General features: G+C 38.4%; 1 protein-coding gene across 1 annotated transcript in view; it reads left to right on the forward strand.

Annotated features, from left to right (window-relative positions):
* NWD2 (NACHT and WD repeat domain containing 2) overlaps positions 1-15,729 on the forward strand; it is a 195,738-nt gene that overhangs the window by 94,114 nt on the left and 85,895 nt on the right. Inside the window, exon 3 of the mRNA XM_008067834.1 lies at positions 11,082-11,198. Coding sequence (XP_008066025.1) covers positions 11,082-11,198 — 117 coding nt within the window. The remainder of the gene's footprint in view (positions 1-11,081; positions 11,199-15,729) is intronic.

Genomic DNA, 15,729 nt, shown 5'->3' on the forward strand with positions numbered 1-15,729 from the left:
CATGGTAGGTAGAGCGTACCACACAAGAGGCCTGGGTGAATCAGCTGGATGGAGCATGGACCAAAGGCTTGGGGCTCTTTATCAGGGCAGGGAGGTTGGCCCAGTCAGCTACAGAGCAATACCAGACTCTGACAAGCTGAGAGGGAAAGACCAGTCTACGACTGCACCTGCCCCTAACTCACCATGACCTCCAGCAGCCACCTGAGGGCTGTGCCCAAGAGCTCCATGCTTCCCTTCAGGATATGAGGTCACCTAGACATTGTCTTAGGGGAAGGAGCAAGGGAATAGAAAGCCAAGCGATTTGAGAGACTCAGCTTCTTAATCCAAAAGCCAATAAGCACAAAATAAAGGCTCCATGAAAACACTGGGTTGAACTGTGGTTTAAATGGGATAGAACTAAAAATTCACTTTTTCCTGCTAACCAGGGGATGGAGACTCGGGCAGGAAGCCCAAATTAGTTATAAACAAAATAAAGTTACATTCTGTATGCACATCAGAGTTGAAAGGTAAGTTAAATTTTGAGAGTCTTAAATTAACTTGACCTTGCTGTAATAATTCCTGAATCTGGCTATCACTTACTCTCACACTGCAGATCCATCATCAGTTGTACCCACCTGTTCTTCCCATTTCTTCTCTTATCCCCACCCTCGTATTCTGTCAAGCCCAGTCTCCTTCTCTGGACATACTTTTTTCTTCTCCCAGCTGTCTGCTTGCGCAGAGGTCTCAAAAATGCATCTTGCCCCCGAAATTACCAAAATATATCACTGGCTTTATAGTTGACAGGATTTGTTGTGATGCCCTTGGTCTTTTCTCTACATTGTCAATAGATCATTCCTTTTCCATTTTCTGTTAATCAAATGAATGCTTCTCTCTGCATTGAAATGCATGTCTCTTCATTGAATCACATGCCTCTTCACGGGACCAGAGCGCCAACCTGTTTAGGTCTCTTCACATTTCAGCCCTGTCCATCAAAGCCTGGACAGGCCTTCCCAAATTGACATTTCCTAAAAGTATTATAAGCATCTTACATCAGCCTTCTGCCATCCATGTGAGTGAGCCAGTTTATAAAAAGGGAGAAGGTAGATAAACAAAAATGACAAGAGGCAAAAGAGAGGGAAAGCATTATGTCATAGTTGACCTTCATTGCTCCAGTTTAATTGTAAATATCATCTCACTGTTTCTATTGGTGTGAAATAGCTCTCTGTGAGTCCTCATGCCTGACTTCCCAAGGTAGTACCATTGCTCTTCCTTTGCTTTGTACTCATTCACAATCTTCTACCTAATTATTCTCCTAAATGGAGAGCAGTGACACTGTGGGAAGCTTAAAAATTTGCTGGAGCAGCTATACTTTGCTTAGCATTTATTTCTCCTAAATTGTGACTGATTATACCAACACTGGAAATCACCTAAGAGGATTAGTCTTTTAATAAGCAGAATGAGAAATTGTCCGCCGCTTACAGGTGACATTTAAGTGTCACCATTGAGTACAGTCACCATGAAGCCTGTCTCAAATTCTGAACACATGGTAGCTATTTTTCCCAATCTTTAATTTTTAGCACCTATAAATAGAGAGAGGGGACCTTTTTAACAAGTCTTCATACAGTACAAAAAAAAAAACTCATTTAAGAAATCTGCTGTGTCAATAATTAGATATAGTCCCTTGAAAAAATAGCTTTCACTCATAAACGGACCCCCTGAACAATTATCATAATACTACAAGAAAGGAATTGGCAGTAGTAGGAAACTGCCAGAGGGAGGGGGCACACTTCATCAATAAGGGTACCTGATCTCAAACCAGGTGAAGTGGGGACCAAAGTGAGGCTCAAACTTTACCTGTACAAGGACCATTTATATCCCTAACCCTGAATTTTACCCCACGTCTTTAAAATAAAAAAATTTTTTTAAAGAAAATATAACTTCAACTTTCTCATCTATAAAGGGCTTCTTCCACCTATTATTTAAGTTTTCTTTCAGGTACCCAAATTTATGGTGCTATGACCTCACCATTTCTACATGGAGAAACCACGTCACGCTTCTTTCTTGGCAGAGCTGGTCTGTGTATTGAAAAGGCCAATCCATCCTCTCTGAAAAACAGTCTCCTATTTACCTATCTTTCAAGGTACTTGACACATACCCCAGAGTCCCAGGGCAGACCAAGATGCTTGGTTGCCTGAGCTTCTTTCTTCACAGACATTTGTTAAGCTTTTGCTCTGTACCCAGCAGAGTTGTGTGCAATGGATACCATAATGCTGACAACAGAGTCTCTGCCCTCATTTATAGACTCACAGAGGACACAATCATAAACAACAGTGACCAGGGTGGTACTTGCTGCCCAGGAAGTAACAGAGGACTCTGGGCATGTATAATTAATGGTGGGAGTAGAGATCAGCCTATCTGGAGGCATCAGGAAGACCTGTGGAGGAACTGATGTCTAAACTGTGTCCTGAAAGATGGGTAGAGGGAGGTGGCCAGGTTTAAAGAATATTCCAGCTAAAGGAGATATATTTTCATAAGCAAATTTGAGAGAGAACGTTGACATCATGGAGAAAGTACTACCTGCCAGGCGCTTATTGTAAGTGCTATATATGCATTAAGTTGTTTAATCCTTGCTATGATTAAAATAGTCTGAAGAACCCAAGTTCAAACTCTACCTCTATCACTTGCTTACTCTGTGACTTTGGGCAAGTTACTTGACTTCTTCGTGCCTGAGATTCTCATCTGTTAAATGGGGATAATAGTTCTATCTACTTCATACGTTTGTTGAAACAATAAATGAGTTACAATTTGCGTTTTTAAAAGGTTCCCTCTGCCTGCAGTGTGGTGAATGGATGAGAAAGATCAGGAATGTAAGCAGGGAGGTAATTTAAGGAGCTGTAAGTCATAACATACAGTTATATGTACACCAGGAAGGATCACCCAGATACAGTGGCTGCCAAAATGTGTCAGACAGGAACAGAGCCAACCTGGATTTTTCTCTCAGGTGCATTCTTTATTTGTGGTCAGATGTCTTGTCACTGAAGGAAGCTAGTTCTACTTCCTTTATGCAGTGGATTTTTCCAGATTATCCTCAGCACAGATGCACAGCAGCTTCTGTCTTGCCATTCTTCTTCTGTTCACCAAAACTCCTGGTCCCATCTCTCTGTCTCCATGTTCATTAAGCCTTGATAGTCAGAGGACCTGCCTTCGTTCATGGTTGAGGATTGAGTTCTTTATTATTGATAAATATTATAGTTGTTAGGACTGCCCAGGGGCTGAATCTCTCAGGACACAGGGACATCAGTTCTGGGCAGTTAGCTTTCTTCATGAGACTTTGTATGAAGCATCATCTGACCTCATGTTGTTACGGAACTCTCCTCCTTTCTGGAAATCATGTATGACACCAGGGCCTGGTCCTTTCTGCACTTGAATATAGGACCTACTTTTCCTGAAATTACCTATTTGAGTCATGTTGCTATATACCTCTGTCACATATCTCATGACCGAGGTGACCTAAATTCAATATTCTTAATAGTTCTAGTCAAGTATAACCATTTGGTGATGTGGACTTGGAGTTTTTTCTGTGACCCATGCATCTGGGGCAAGTCATTCTAACCAGAGAATAACTTATACCACGTGTATAAACCATAACTCATCCTTGGTAAAATATATCTGATAAAACTAGTCTGAGTTCCAAGACTTCCCTGCTTACCTTCTTCTGTGAGACAAGCATTCTAGAAATAGTACAAAAATACTCAAACAAATTCTAATGAGTGCTGTCTTTGCTATGATATTGACCTTAGAAATCTAAGTCCTTGACACAGTAATTTTGTCACTGTTAAAAACTTTCTGAATCCTCTCTGTGTTTTTTGGAATATACTTAGTGGCAGATGTTAATCCTGTTAATCTTCTTAAGAATATGTTTTATTTTTTTTGAAAGAACTAAAGGTCCTTTACAATCTAGTCTTAGATATCCAAAGTCCAGAAAAGCTAGAAAAATACCATTTTTAACCAAAACAAATTTCAACAAGAAAGTGATGAGATTTTTTTTTTTTTTTCAGTACAAAATGAAATCATTCCTAAGGAGGAAACGCCCTAAGTAATGGTAGAATCAATGGAATAAGTGTGTAGCCTCCCATTGTAATAACTTTGGAGAACAGCCTTCATTTCAGTGCTGAATTTGTTTTAAAAAATATGTCTATTATCCCTGTAATTACGGGTGTGGTTTGCATTGAAATGCAGTGTCTTACAGTATGGAAAAATCAAGAAAGGAAATTATTTTAGAAGATATTTAAGTTCTAAGGTTCTCTTCGAAGAAATGATAAGAGACCATTATGAATTCTAATTTGGCTATCCTTTTTTTTATTAATAAAGCACTAGGATTGTTATTTTTTTTTACAGTTTTCTTTATTGTTAGGCATTTTTGATATTTAAACGGTAATGATTTCAAAGGGTAATATTGGTTAAGGTTTTTTGGCTTTAGACCAACTTAGCATGGTGTAATAAGCATGATGAATTAGCTTCCCTAAGAATTTTTTTAAGCAAGTGAGATGATTTTTAAGTAAAAAATAGATAAAATCAAATTACTTTCCTAAGATTTTGTAGTTAAATGATGAAATAAATAAAGGCACATAAAATGTGCTGTCAACAAGTTAGTGTTCCAATAAATAGTAAATTAGATTCCAGAGTCTGCAGTGCCTGGACATTAGGCTAAAAGCTAAACTTAATTTTTAAAAGCATATAATAAATCTTGTCTTGTTGAGCACTTAGGTTCCAAGTGTTTTTTTGCCAGTTATTGATCACACGGATATATGGCATATCTGTCTGCCCAAAATGGTGTTTTGCACTGCTCGAGGTAGATGTTTTATTTATTTATTTCCTCCTCATCTTCCCGGTTGCTTGATTTTATCTGTTTTCATCATTTTCTGCCCATAAAGACATATGGGAAAGAACAATTTAAGGGAGAAAACCTGGACGCAAGGACATATTTAACAAAGCTACTGAAGGAAGAAGACACAACTATGTAAGATTAGATGAGAGTAGTGCTGGTGGCCAAACTTTAGAGAAATAACAGATGCAAAAACTGTTACAGAAGACCTCCGTCAGTGGCAAATAAATCATGTGATACTTCAACTCTGAAATAAATAGCATAAATGAAAGTAAACAAATCAGGGCCCTGTTAGGACACTTTTTAGCCAGATCTTTGAGTCCACACTTAGATCTTACTGTTTAGCTCTTAGCACACTAAGTGCTTGACTTAAACATAGACTGTTCTTACACTCATCTCCACTATGAGCAAAGGGCAGAAGATCGATAGAAAAATGTACATCTACAAATAGATGTGTAAAGGATTATTTTTAAACAGCTTTACTGGGATATAATTCAATTCACATACTATAAAATTTATTCATCAGGTAAAGTGTATGATTCAATGATTTTTAGTATATTCACATTTTGTCATAGTTAGGAAAATCCATTTTAGAACATGTTCATCACCCCAAAAAGAAATCTGTAGCCATCACACCCAGTCATCTCATTCTCCTCCCTACCAGCCCTAAGCAGCCACTCGTCGACTTTCTGTCTCTATAGATTTGCTGTTTCTAGTATTTTGTTAAGGATATGTGTTTACATTCATAAGAAATACTGGTCTGTAGTTTTCTTGAGATGATTTTGTCTGGTTTTGCTACCAGAGTCAAACTGGTCTCATAGAATGAGTTCCCTTCTCTTCTAACTTTTTAAACAGTTTATCAAGAGAATTGGCATTAATTCTTTTTTAAATGTTTGGTAGAAATCACCAGGGCATCCATTAGGACCTAGGCGTTCCTTTTTGTTTAGATTAGGCTTTGTTTTGTTTTTTTGCTTGTTTGTTTTTTATTTGATCTCTTTACTTGTTAAAGATGTCTTTACATTGTCTATTTCATCTTGCATCAGTTTTGCTCATTTGTGTCTCTAGAAATTTGTCCATTTTTATCTAAATTATTTAATTCATCATTGGCACACAATTGCTGATAGCATGTTCTCTTATAATTACTGTTTCTACAAAACCAGTAATAATGGCCTTTCTTTCACTCTTAATTTTAGTGACTTGAGTCTTCTTGCTCTATTTTTATTGTTAATCCACCTAAATGTTTCCTCGTTTTGTTAATCTTTTCAAAGAACTTATTTTTTTCATTGATTTTCTTTATTTTTTATTCTCTTTTATTAAATTTAACTATATTATTTTCTTCCTTCTGCTTGGTTTTGTATTGCTTACTCCTCTTTTTTTAGTGTCTTAAGGTAAAAAATTCAGTTATTGATTTGAGATTTTTTTTTATTTTTTAGTATAGGTGTTTGCAGCTATAATTTTCCTCTCAGTACTTCTTTAGCTGCAACCCATAAGTTTAGGTATAGTGTGTCTTTATTTTCACTTATCTAAAAGTATCTTTTATTTCCCTTGTGATTTCTTTTTTGACCCATTGATTAATTAGGAGTGTTTTTGAATATTTGTAAATTTCTCAAATATCTTTGTACTATTGATTTCTAATTTATTATTATTAAATTTCTAATTTATAAATGTGTTCAGAGAACACATTTTGTATGATATAAATCATTTAAATCTAGAGGCTCATTTTATGAATTAATATATGTTCCATTCCAAAGAATGTTCTAAGTGTGCTTAAGAAAAGCATAAATTCTGCTGTTGCTGGGTAGATTATTTCATAAATATTTATTAGTTCTAGTTGCCCTACAGTATTGTCTCTCAGTTTTTCATTTTCTTCCCAGTCATTCCTCTCTTTGTTGAATGTAGGATATTTAAGTCTCCATCCATTATAGTTGAATTATTTCTCTCTTCATTTCTGTCATTTTGTGCTTTATGTATCTTGGGACCCAGTTTTTAATTGCATATGCATTTATAATTGTTATATCTTTCTTATGAGTTGATCTTTATATCATTATAAAATATCCCTCCTTATCTCTAGATATATTTTATATTTTGTCTGATCTTAGTTTAGCTGCTCTAGCTTTCTTATGGTTGCCGTTTGCATGATGTATCTTTTTCCATCCTTTTACTTCCAATCTAATTATATATTTGAATCTAAAATAGTCTCCTGTAGACAGCTGAATCTTGATTTTAATCTAGCCTAACATTCTCTGCCTTTGATTGTATTGTTTAATCCATGCACTTTTAATTATATTATTGATATAGTTAGATTTATATCTGCCATTTTACTTTTTTTCTGTGTCTCCTGTCTTTTGTATTCCTCTATTTCTCTTCTACTACTTTGTCTTTGGATTAAGTAAATATTTTCTAGTGTAACGTTTTAATATCTTTAGTGATTTTTGAGTTACTTTCCTAGTAGTAAGTTTAGGACATACACATCTTATCTTACCAGAATCTACTTATAACTTATGCCAACTTAATTCTAATGAGCTATAGAAAGATTACTTCCATGTAACTCTTTACTTGTTAAATATCTCTCTACATTGTCTATTTCATCTTGAGTCATCTTCCCCTTTTTCCTTTCTGTGCTATTATTGTTAAACATGTTGCATGTATGTTACAATTTCAATGGCATGTTGTCATAATTATTACTTTATATTATTTTATGTCTTTTAAAGAAGATGAGAGAAGAGCACGTTTATGTTTATAGCTTTTGTTATATTAACCTTCATATTTACCATTTATTTTCATTTGTTCTGAATAAGACCTTTCTCAGCTACATCTAAACAATGTCAGCCAAAAGAACAGAGACAAGGCTCTGTGGATGGTCTTCAGATTGTACCTGGCAAAACTAAGGATTGCTATACACATTGTAGTGGATTTGTATGTTTATGTTGATAAGTTATTGACAAATGGACAGAAATGTCTTGTTCAATGATTTCAATATGTTTTAACAATTTTCTGGAGGCTGTAAGTAAAGTGTCTAGAAGAAGAGGTCCTTTTCTCAATTATACAAAAGTGGAGTGCTGGCCCCATAAGAATCTGGAATTAAGAGGTTGTGTGCTGCTCTGGCCTCAACCTGTCAAAAGAGACCTAGCAAATAAAAGTAAATTGGATTTCATGCCTATCTCTTAACAAGCCTTTAGCATTCAACTGGCCTCAGCAATTCTCAGACAAGTCATACTTGTTCTCAGACAAGTCATATATGGCCTCTTCGACAGAGGACAGGCAGAAGAGCCCGATATGTAAATCCTAGAAGTGGCAGAGAGGACATGAGGTCCCACGACATTTGGGCACTTCCCTTTACATGGTGATCACACCCATGTGTAAAGCTCAGTGAATCCGAGGCTCTGATCAACCAGTTGAACTCTCTCTTCTCTTCTCACACTTGCCAGCTTATTTTTCTTAATCCATTGTTCAACGAAAGCTGTGATTGTTCTTCTCAGAACAAGAGACCAGAGTAGCATATCAAGAGAACTCTGCTCCCACTGAGGAAGACCATTTTCTCAGCTTTTGCCACAGCTTTTGGGGGCATCCGTCCCAAAGATGGCAAAGTGGAAAAGTTCTTTTTTTTTTTTTTGTATTCAAGAACATTAGAAATAGGTAGCAGGGTATTAATGTACTTAAAGGTGCTCTATGGCATATGAAGTACCCAGAAAGTTTCATAACAGCTAAGCCGTAAGTGTTGTTTCTTTACTTTTTCACTTTGCTGGGAGCATTACACCTTGCAGGTCATGGACTGTCTATTATTTATCAAAGTAGATTATTTTATATCCCTCTTATGTTCATTTATTACTAGGCGATTTCTATGCTCTCCTAAAGCTCAGTGATTTACAGCTTTGTCCAGTAGAACTTACCATGATATAAAATATTCTGAATCTCCAACATCAGGGCCAATAGTTCTCCAGGGGTACCGATCACTTGAGAAACTGAATTTTTAAATTTTCATCCATTTATATTTAATTTTAAACAGTTTCAGCTAGAGGCTCTCAAATTGAACAGTGGAGTTATCTTAGATATCCCCTTCCTTAATATTGTGTGCTTAAACTTTGTAAGATAGATAAAAGGGAAGAATCTTCAAATCTAAAACCCATGGAATGGGCCATGGGAATATTTTTTAAAGAAGCTGTCATATATTGATCAGCCTCCTGAAAATTCAAATGCAAACTGACAAAGACCTGGTACAAACACAGCAGCATTGGGGGGCCACAGCCAAGAAACAGGAAGTGCACAAAGTAACCCCCTTACCTCATCTGCTTAGGCCACAGAGGAGGACCTGTCCTCTGAATTTCCATCTCACTGAAGCTCCGCAAGCAGCAAAAGGGGGAACCACCTGTTTCGGTCATGGGAAACAAAGAAAAGAAAAGAAGAAATCTTCAAAGCTACAAATAGGAACATTTACTTTATGCAGATAGCGGTTGGGCGAAAGAAATGAAATTCATGACACTCTCCATAGTACTTTTCAAAGAGTGAACCTGTAAAAGTTTGTATGGACTCGCAGAATCTTCCCTAGTTGTCTTTGAAGTAGGGAGACAGAGGATCCTATTATTCTCACTTTTCAGTAAGGCATACCTTTCATTGTTTTCCCAATACATGTTTTTCAGATATATATTGATGAAAGCCAAACTGCTTGTTACAGATAAAACAGACATAAACAAAATCTCTCTCCCTGGTTAATAAAGCATGAAAGTGACAGAGAATTTTGTTTTTGTTTTTAAGAAATGTAGATGTTTAACTTCAAATCAGCATATGTTAATATCCATTAACATACTAATGCATACAGTAACAACATGTACTGTGATTTAATTGTCACAAATAATGCACTAACTTATTCCAGCTGCTTCAAACTTTTTTTTTTTTTTGAGTTGGAGTCTCACTCTGTCGCCCAGACTGGAGGGAAGTGGCAGGCTCCCGGCCACCACAGCCTCCACCTGCTGGGCTGAGGAGATCCTTCCACCTCAGCCCTTCAAGTAGCTGAAACTACAGGCATGCGCAACCACGCCTGGTTAATTTTTGATTTCTTGTAGAGATGAGGTCTCGAACCCATGGACTCAGGCAATCCACTCGCCTCAGCCTCCCAAAGTGCTGGGATTACAGGCTGAACCACCCACCGAGCCTGGCCCAAACATTTTGTAAAACTTCTGTTACCATTTCAATACAACAAAAACCTCCACTCCAAAACCTTCAACATTTATTTCACTTTCTCTGGGCCCATGTCAGTGGTATAATCAGAAACAAAATAAAAAATTATAATGTTCATTCCCAACCCATCATGGAATGAAAAGTATCTCTTTAACTGAACCTTTTTTTTTTTTAAGTTGGAGTGTCACTGTCACCCAGGCTGGAGTGCAGTGGCACGCTCACAGCCACCATAGCTTCGACCTGCTGGACTCAGGTGATCCTTCCACTTCAGCCTTCCAAGTAGCTGGATCCACAGGTGTGTGCCACCATGCCCAGCTAATTTTTTGATTTATTGTAGAGACAAGGTCTCGCCAAGTTGCCCAGGCTGATCTCAAACCCTGGGTTCAGGCAATCCTCTCACCTCTGTCTCTCAAAGTGCTGAGATTACAGGTGTGAGCCACCATGCCCAGCTAATTTTTTGATTTATTGTAGAGATGCAGTCTCGCCAAGTTGCCCAGGCTGATCTCGAACCCTGGGCTCAGGCATTCCTCTCACCCCTGCCTCCCAAAGTGCTGGGATTACAGGTGTGAGTCACCATGCGCAGTTTAAATGGATCTTTTTTTTTTTCCTCTCTAAGAAAAAAAAAAAACACTCTGCAAAGAAAAAAGTTAAAAGTCAAGTTAGGGCCAGGCATGGTGACTCAAGCCTATAATCCCAGCACTTTGGGAGGCCGAGGCGAGAGGGTTGCCAGAGCCCACGGGTTTGAGATCAGCCTGGGCAACATGGTGAGACCTTGTCTCTACAATAAATCAAAAATTAGCCAGGTGTGGTAGCGTGCACCTGTAGTTCCAGCTACTTAAGGCCGAGGCAGAAGAATCGCCAGAGCCCAGCAGATTGAAGCTGCGGTGGCCGGGAGCGTGCCACTACCCTCCCGCCTGGGCGACAGAGTGAGACTCCAACTCTAAAAAAAAAGTCACATTAGCTTGATGTTGTGAATAAGAACGGCCACAGGTGAATTTAAATTTCTTACAAGTAAACTAATGCCTCTTCCATTTGTCCCCAGGTCATAGATCTTTACTGGGGAGTTGATGAAGATGACTGGGACGACCCAGAGCTCCAGAAGACCCGCATGAAGCTGCTGGAAGATTGCTTGAAAACTTCTGCAGGTCCATGTTTTGTTGTGGGTATAAAAAAACTAATGCTTTATATTAAATTGTAGATGAATGTGAGCATTTTTGCTGATTTGTGATTCTTAAGGGACTTTTAAAGTGGGGACAAAAGACTTTCTTCTTTTATGTCTATTTAAAATTTTTAAACTGTCTTGTTGCCCTCAATGTGTGAGAACAGAAACTTCTTCAGCTCTCCTTAAGAAGTGCTGCAAATTAACGGTGAATAACTTGAAATGGTAATTGAACTGGTTTTGACAGCTATTTCTACAACACCTTGTGATCCAGTAAGGATGACTTTTTCAGTCCTACGATAATTATCAAGTTTTTCTTATCCTATTGTATAATGTATTCTGTAGTGTTTCTATATCTCCACATTAGAATTCCTGGCATCTCTTTTAACACAGTGGCTGAAACACTGTTGAAGTAAACCAAATATACTATGTCAAATCTGCCAGTAGCAAATGGTGCCCTGTGAAAAAGTTTGTTTCTGTAGTGATTTTTTTTTCAGCTAGATGCTCATTATAAGCTACACATCAACAGAGATTTTTCAAGTGGAACATTATTATTAGTTCATCATTATTTTCCAAAAAATACCAGCTTCTCTATGGAAGCACAGTAGTAGGAAGACAAGTAGGTCAGTCAATGGCAGGTGATAGTGCAAAATCACTGCCTTAATTTAACTTAAGAAAGAGATTTATCTTGAATACAAACAGATCCTACCAATTAATAAGGAAGCCACTTTGAATATAGGATGCTCTGAGACTGATGGATGAGTGCTAAAATTAGAAGTGAGTGCTATTAAAAAAAAGAATCGGATCATTCCGTTAAAAGCTAGGTTGAATGTATCAACAAAAGGGTTTTTAATATTTCTCTGCATATCCAGCAATATTAATCCTACAAAGATGATATCAGAAATCTGATCAGCTAATGGTAAATTTCTTACCCAGGATAATAAACAACATAAAAGCTTTATAATGTAACATTTTTAGGGTTTCCTGTATGGATAAATTATTCATTTATTCATCAATTACTTCTTGAATGCTACTCCATGCCAAGGGCTACTCTTAGTGTTGGGGTCATGGTAGGTTGACCCATATGAAATTGTCGTTTACAGGCCAGTTTCTTATGATTTGACATTAGAATTGTACTAAGAAGATAAAAATTTTTGCCCTCATGGAGCTTACATTTTTATGCGGATGGAGGAAGGAGAAGAGAGGCAAAACACAAAGAAAGAACCAACCTAAACAATAAGTTGGATAGTGAAAAGTGCTGTGGAGAAAAATATACAGAATGGAAAGAGGAGAGAAAATACCAGCTAAGGGAGAGGTTTGCCACTATCAGTAGAGTCATTGGAGAAGGCCTCACTGATAAGGTGACTTTGGAGGGAGATGGTAAGAAACGTGGGAAAGAACCAAGTGGATATTCCCAGTCAGAAAATTCTAGGAAGAGGGGTGGACATGGGCTGGGCATGTTCCAGGACAGCCAGCAGGCCAGTATGCCAGCAAGCATGTGTTGGGGAAGGATGTGAGAGAGGGTCATATCATGGGCTTCATAATTTTTTTTTTTTTTTTTGAGTTGGAGTCTCACTCAGTCGCCCAGACTGGAGTGCAGTGGCCGCTTCCGGCCACTGCAGCCTCGACCTGCTGGGCTCCGGCGATCCTTCCGCCTCAGCCTTCCGAGTAGCCGGAATTACAGGCGCGCACTACCACGCTCGGCTGATTTTTTGATTTATTGTAGAGATGAGGTCTCGCTGCCCAGGAGGGTCTCGAACCCGCGGGCTCAGGCAATCCGCTCACCTCAGCCTCCCGAAGGCACGGGATTACAGGCTGAGCCACCGAGCCCGGCTTCATAATTTTTTTTTTTTAAGAGAAAGAATATTATTAGGACTCTGCATAGTTGGGAACCATCCATTTTGGCTTTTTTATTTTTATTTTAAAGATTCTGGGTACAATTCAGGATTAGGTATATAAGTCGACATCATACAGGTAAAGTTTGGGCCTCCCTTTGGTCCCCACTTGTCTGGTTTGAGATCAGGTACCCTTATTGATGTTGTCCTCCCCCCCACACACACACCCTGGCAGTATCCCACTACAGCCAATCCCTTTCTTATAGTATTATGTCAAATGTTCAGGGTCCATTTATGAGTGAGACCATGTGGTACTCTGTTTCTGTGATAGATCCTGAGTATTATAGACTCTAAATCCATCTAAGTTGCTGCAAAGTCCATATGTTTGTCTTTCTTTATGACTGCATAATATTCCATTGTGTATATGTACCACATTTTTCTTCCAGTCCAATTTCAGTGACTAACATGGTTGGGTCCATGTTTTTGCTATTGTAAATAGTACTGCAATAAACATGTGTGTGCAGGTATCTTTTTTGTAGAATGATTTGAGTCCCTCTGGGTATATTCCCAATAGGGGGATTGCTGGGTCATATGGAAAGTCAATTTCTAGTTCTTTTAGAAATCCCCACATGGTTTTCCACAGAAGCTGAACTAGTTTGCATTCCCACCAGCAGTGTAGAAGCAGAGAACGATCCATTTTGGAAAGGTGATTTCAGGAAGACAATTCTATAAGCTTGAAGTTGACTCTAAAAATTTCACGTTTATTCTGAAAAAAATAAGAGAAGCCAGGGAAGTGTTTTAAGCCGAGAAACAAAGTGATTCGACCCTCGTTTTAAGGACTGCCTTGGCTGCTGGGTACAAGATAAGGACAAAGCAGACAGACCTTCAGAGAGTTACTGCAATAAGCTACACAAGAAAGATGCGTGGTTTAGAGGGTTTGGCAAATGAACTTCTGAAAAGAATACCAAAAGGCCCTAAAGCCACGTTGAGTATCAGAAGAGAGAATAGTGTAAGAGGAATTGAGACTTTCCATATGTCCTCAGAGGATTGAATTAGGAAGCAGATATCAGCTCTGGGAGAAGAAATTGAAGGATATAGCTTTCCCTGAGATTTGAGGGTCAAATACCCCTGGGTTCTCACTCTGACATGTCATAGCTGTACGGTGCTGGAGGAGTTACTTCTAACTATTCTAAGTTACTATTCTAAGTCTTAGTTTTTTGTTTGCTTTTACCTGTAAAATGGAGGTGATAATAATACTTATCTACCTCACGGGTCATTCCGAGGATCAAATGAAATTACAGGGCGCTTGAATAGTGTCCCACAGAGTAACCCACCATAAGTGTGAGCTTTTCATTGTTGTTATTATCATTATTATCTATCAAAGTTGTCTAAAGATGAAATCACCTGGCTCAAACTGTAATGAGTACATCACCAGCAAACTTGTCAGTAAAGTAAAGAGCACAAGCCACTCTGGCAGGGGAGCCAGAGAAGAGATTCAAATCTTGGAAGACTGGTTAGGCTAGATTCCAACACACTTGGAAAGTCAGGTTTGGGAAGCAATCACACTGTGGGTGTGCCCTGAAGAATGTTGTTGCTGTGATCTCCATAGCTCTATCTTAATCCAGCCTCAGAAATTCAGGAATGAGAGAGGCATTCTCCCTCTAAAAGGTATATAACACCGTGTAGAGTGTCATAGCTAAACTAACTAAAACTGGTCATAGCTGTCCTTTTCAGTAATTACTGGTAAGATAATTAAAAATTTAAAGACTTTCAAACTTATGCAGGTTCTGAGAGTAAAGGTTAACTGATAGAACTCAGCAGGAATATCTTTATTGGACATAAACTTATCTTTATTGAACATATATCCCTCCTTTCACACCCCTGATATATGTTTAAACTCAGGACAACCACGACGAAAGTCTGCAGATACAGCTAGGATTATTCACCCTGGTGATCCTAAATCACACAAGGCTTATATCTCACTGCTTATAAAAAAAAAAGTATGTCTGTATGGCCTTTCCTGTTGTAACTATGGTAACAGCCAGTGTGTGTGTCACTTTTGAGCTCCAGTTTCCCTGCCCAATGCTCTCTTGTGATATTTCTAGAAGTCATGGTGACCCCTGTGGGATGCAAAGCTTGGCATAATACTTCCCCTCATGCTAAAGTCTTTGACAAATCACCACTGCTCAATGAAAAAATGATGTTTTTATATCTTCAAAGCCTTTGCTGATATTAACCTTTATGTTTGATACCAAAAAAAAATGAAGCTTTCATTTAAAATACCCAGTGAACTTCAATATTGTATATGCTTGGCTCTTGCAACTTCATGTCCTAAAAGTTGTCATGTAGATATGGCCTGAGCTTCCACTGACATGCAGGCTGGGCTCTAATCCTGGATAGCTGTTTTGCACACATGTTTTTGGTCACCGAAGAATAGGATGTGGGAGTGAGGGGCCTGGACATACATGTGGTTCTCTTCTCAGTGTACCAGCTCAGAAGACAGATTGTAAAAAACACATCATTTCACCAAGGAGGAACAGCAAATACAGTGTAAAAAACCCAGGGTTTTCTTTTTCTTTTTTTTTTTTTTAGTTGGAGTCTCACTCTGTCGCCCAGACTGGGCGTGCAGTGGGCCGCTCCCAGCCACTGCAACCTCGACCTGCTGGGCTCTGGCAATCCCTTCCACCTCAGCCTTC

The sequence above is a fragment of the Carlito syrichta genome, unplaced genomic scaffold (assembly GCF_000164805.1).
Source record: "Carlito syrichta isolate Samal-C Ts95f unplaced genomic scaffold, Tarsius_syrichta-2.0.1 Scaffold309784, whole genome shotgun sequence".
NCBI lineage: Eukaryota > Metazoa > Chordata > Mammalia > Primates > Tarsiidae > Carlito > Carlito syrichta.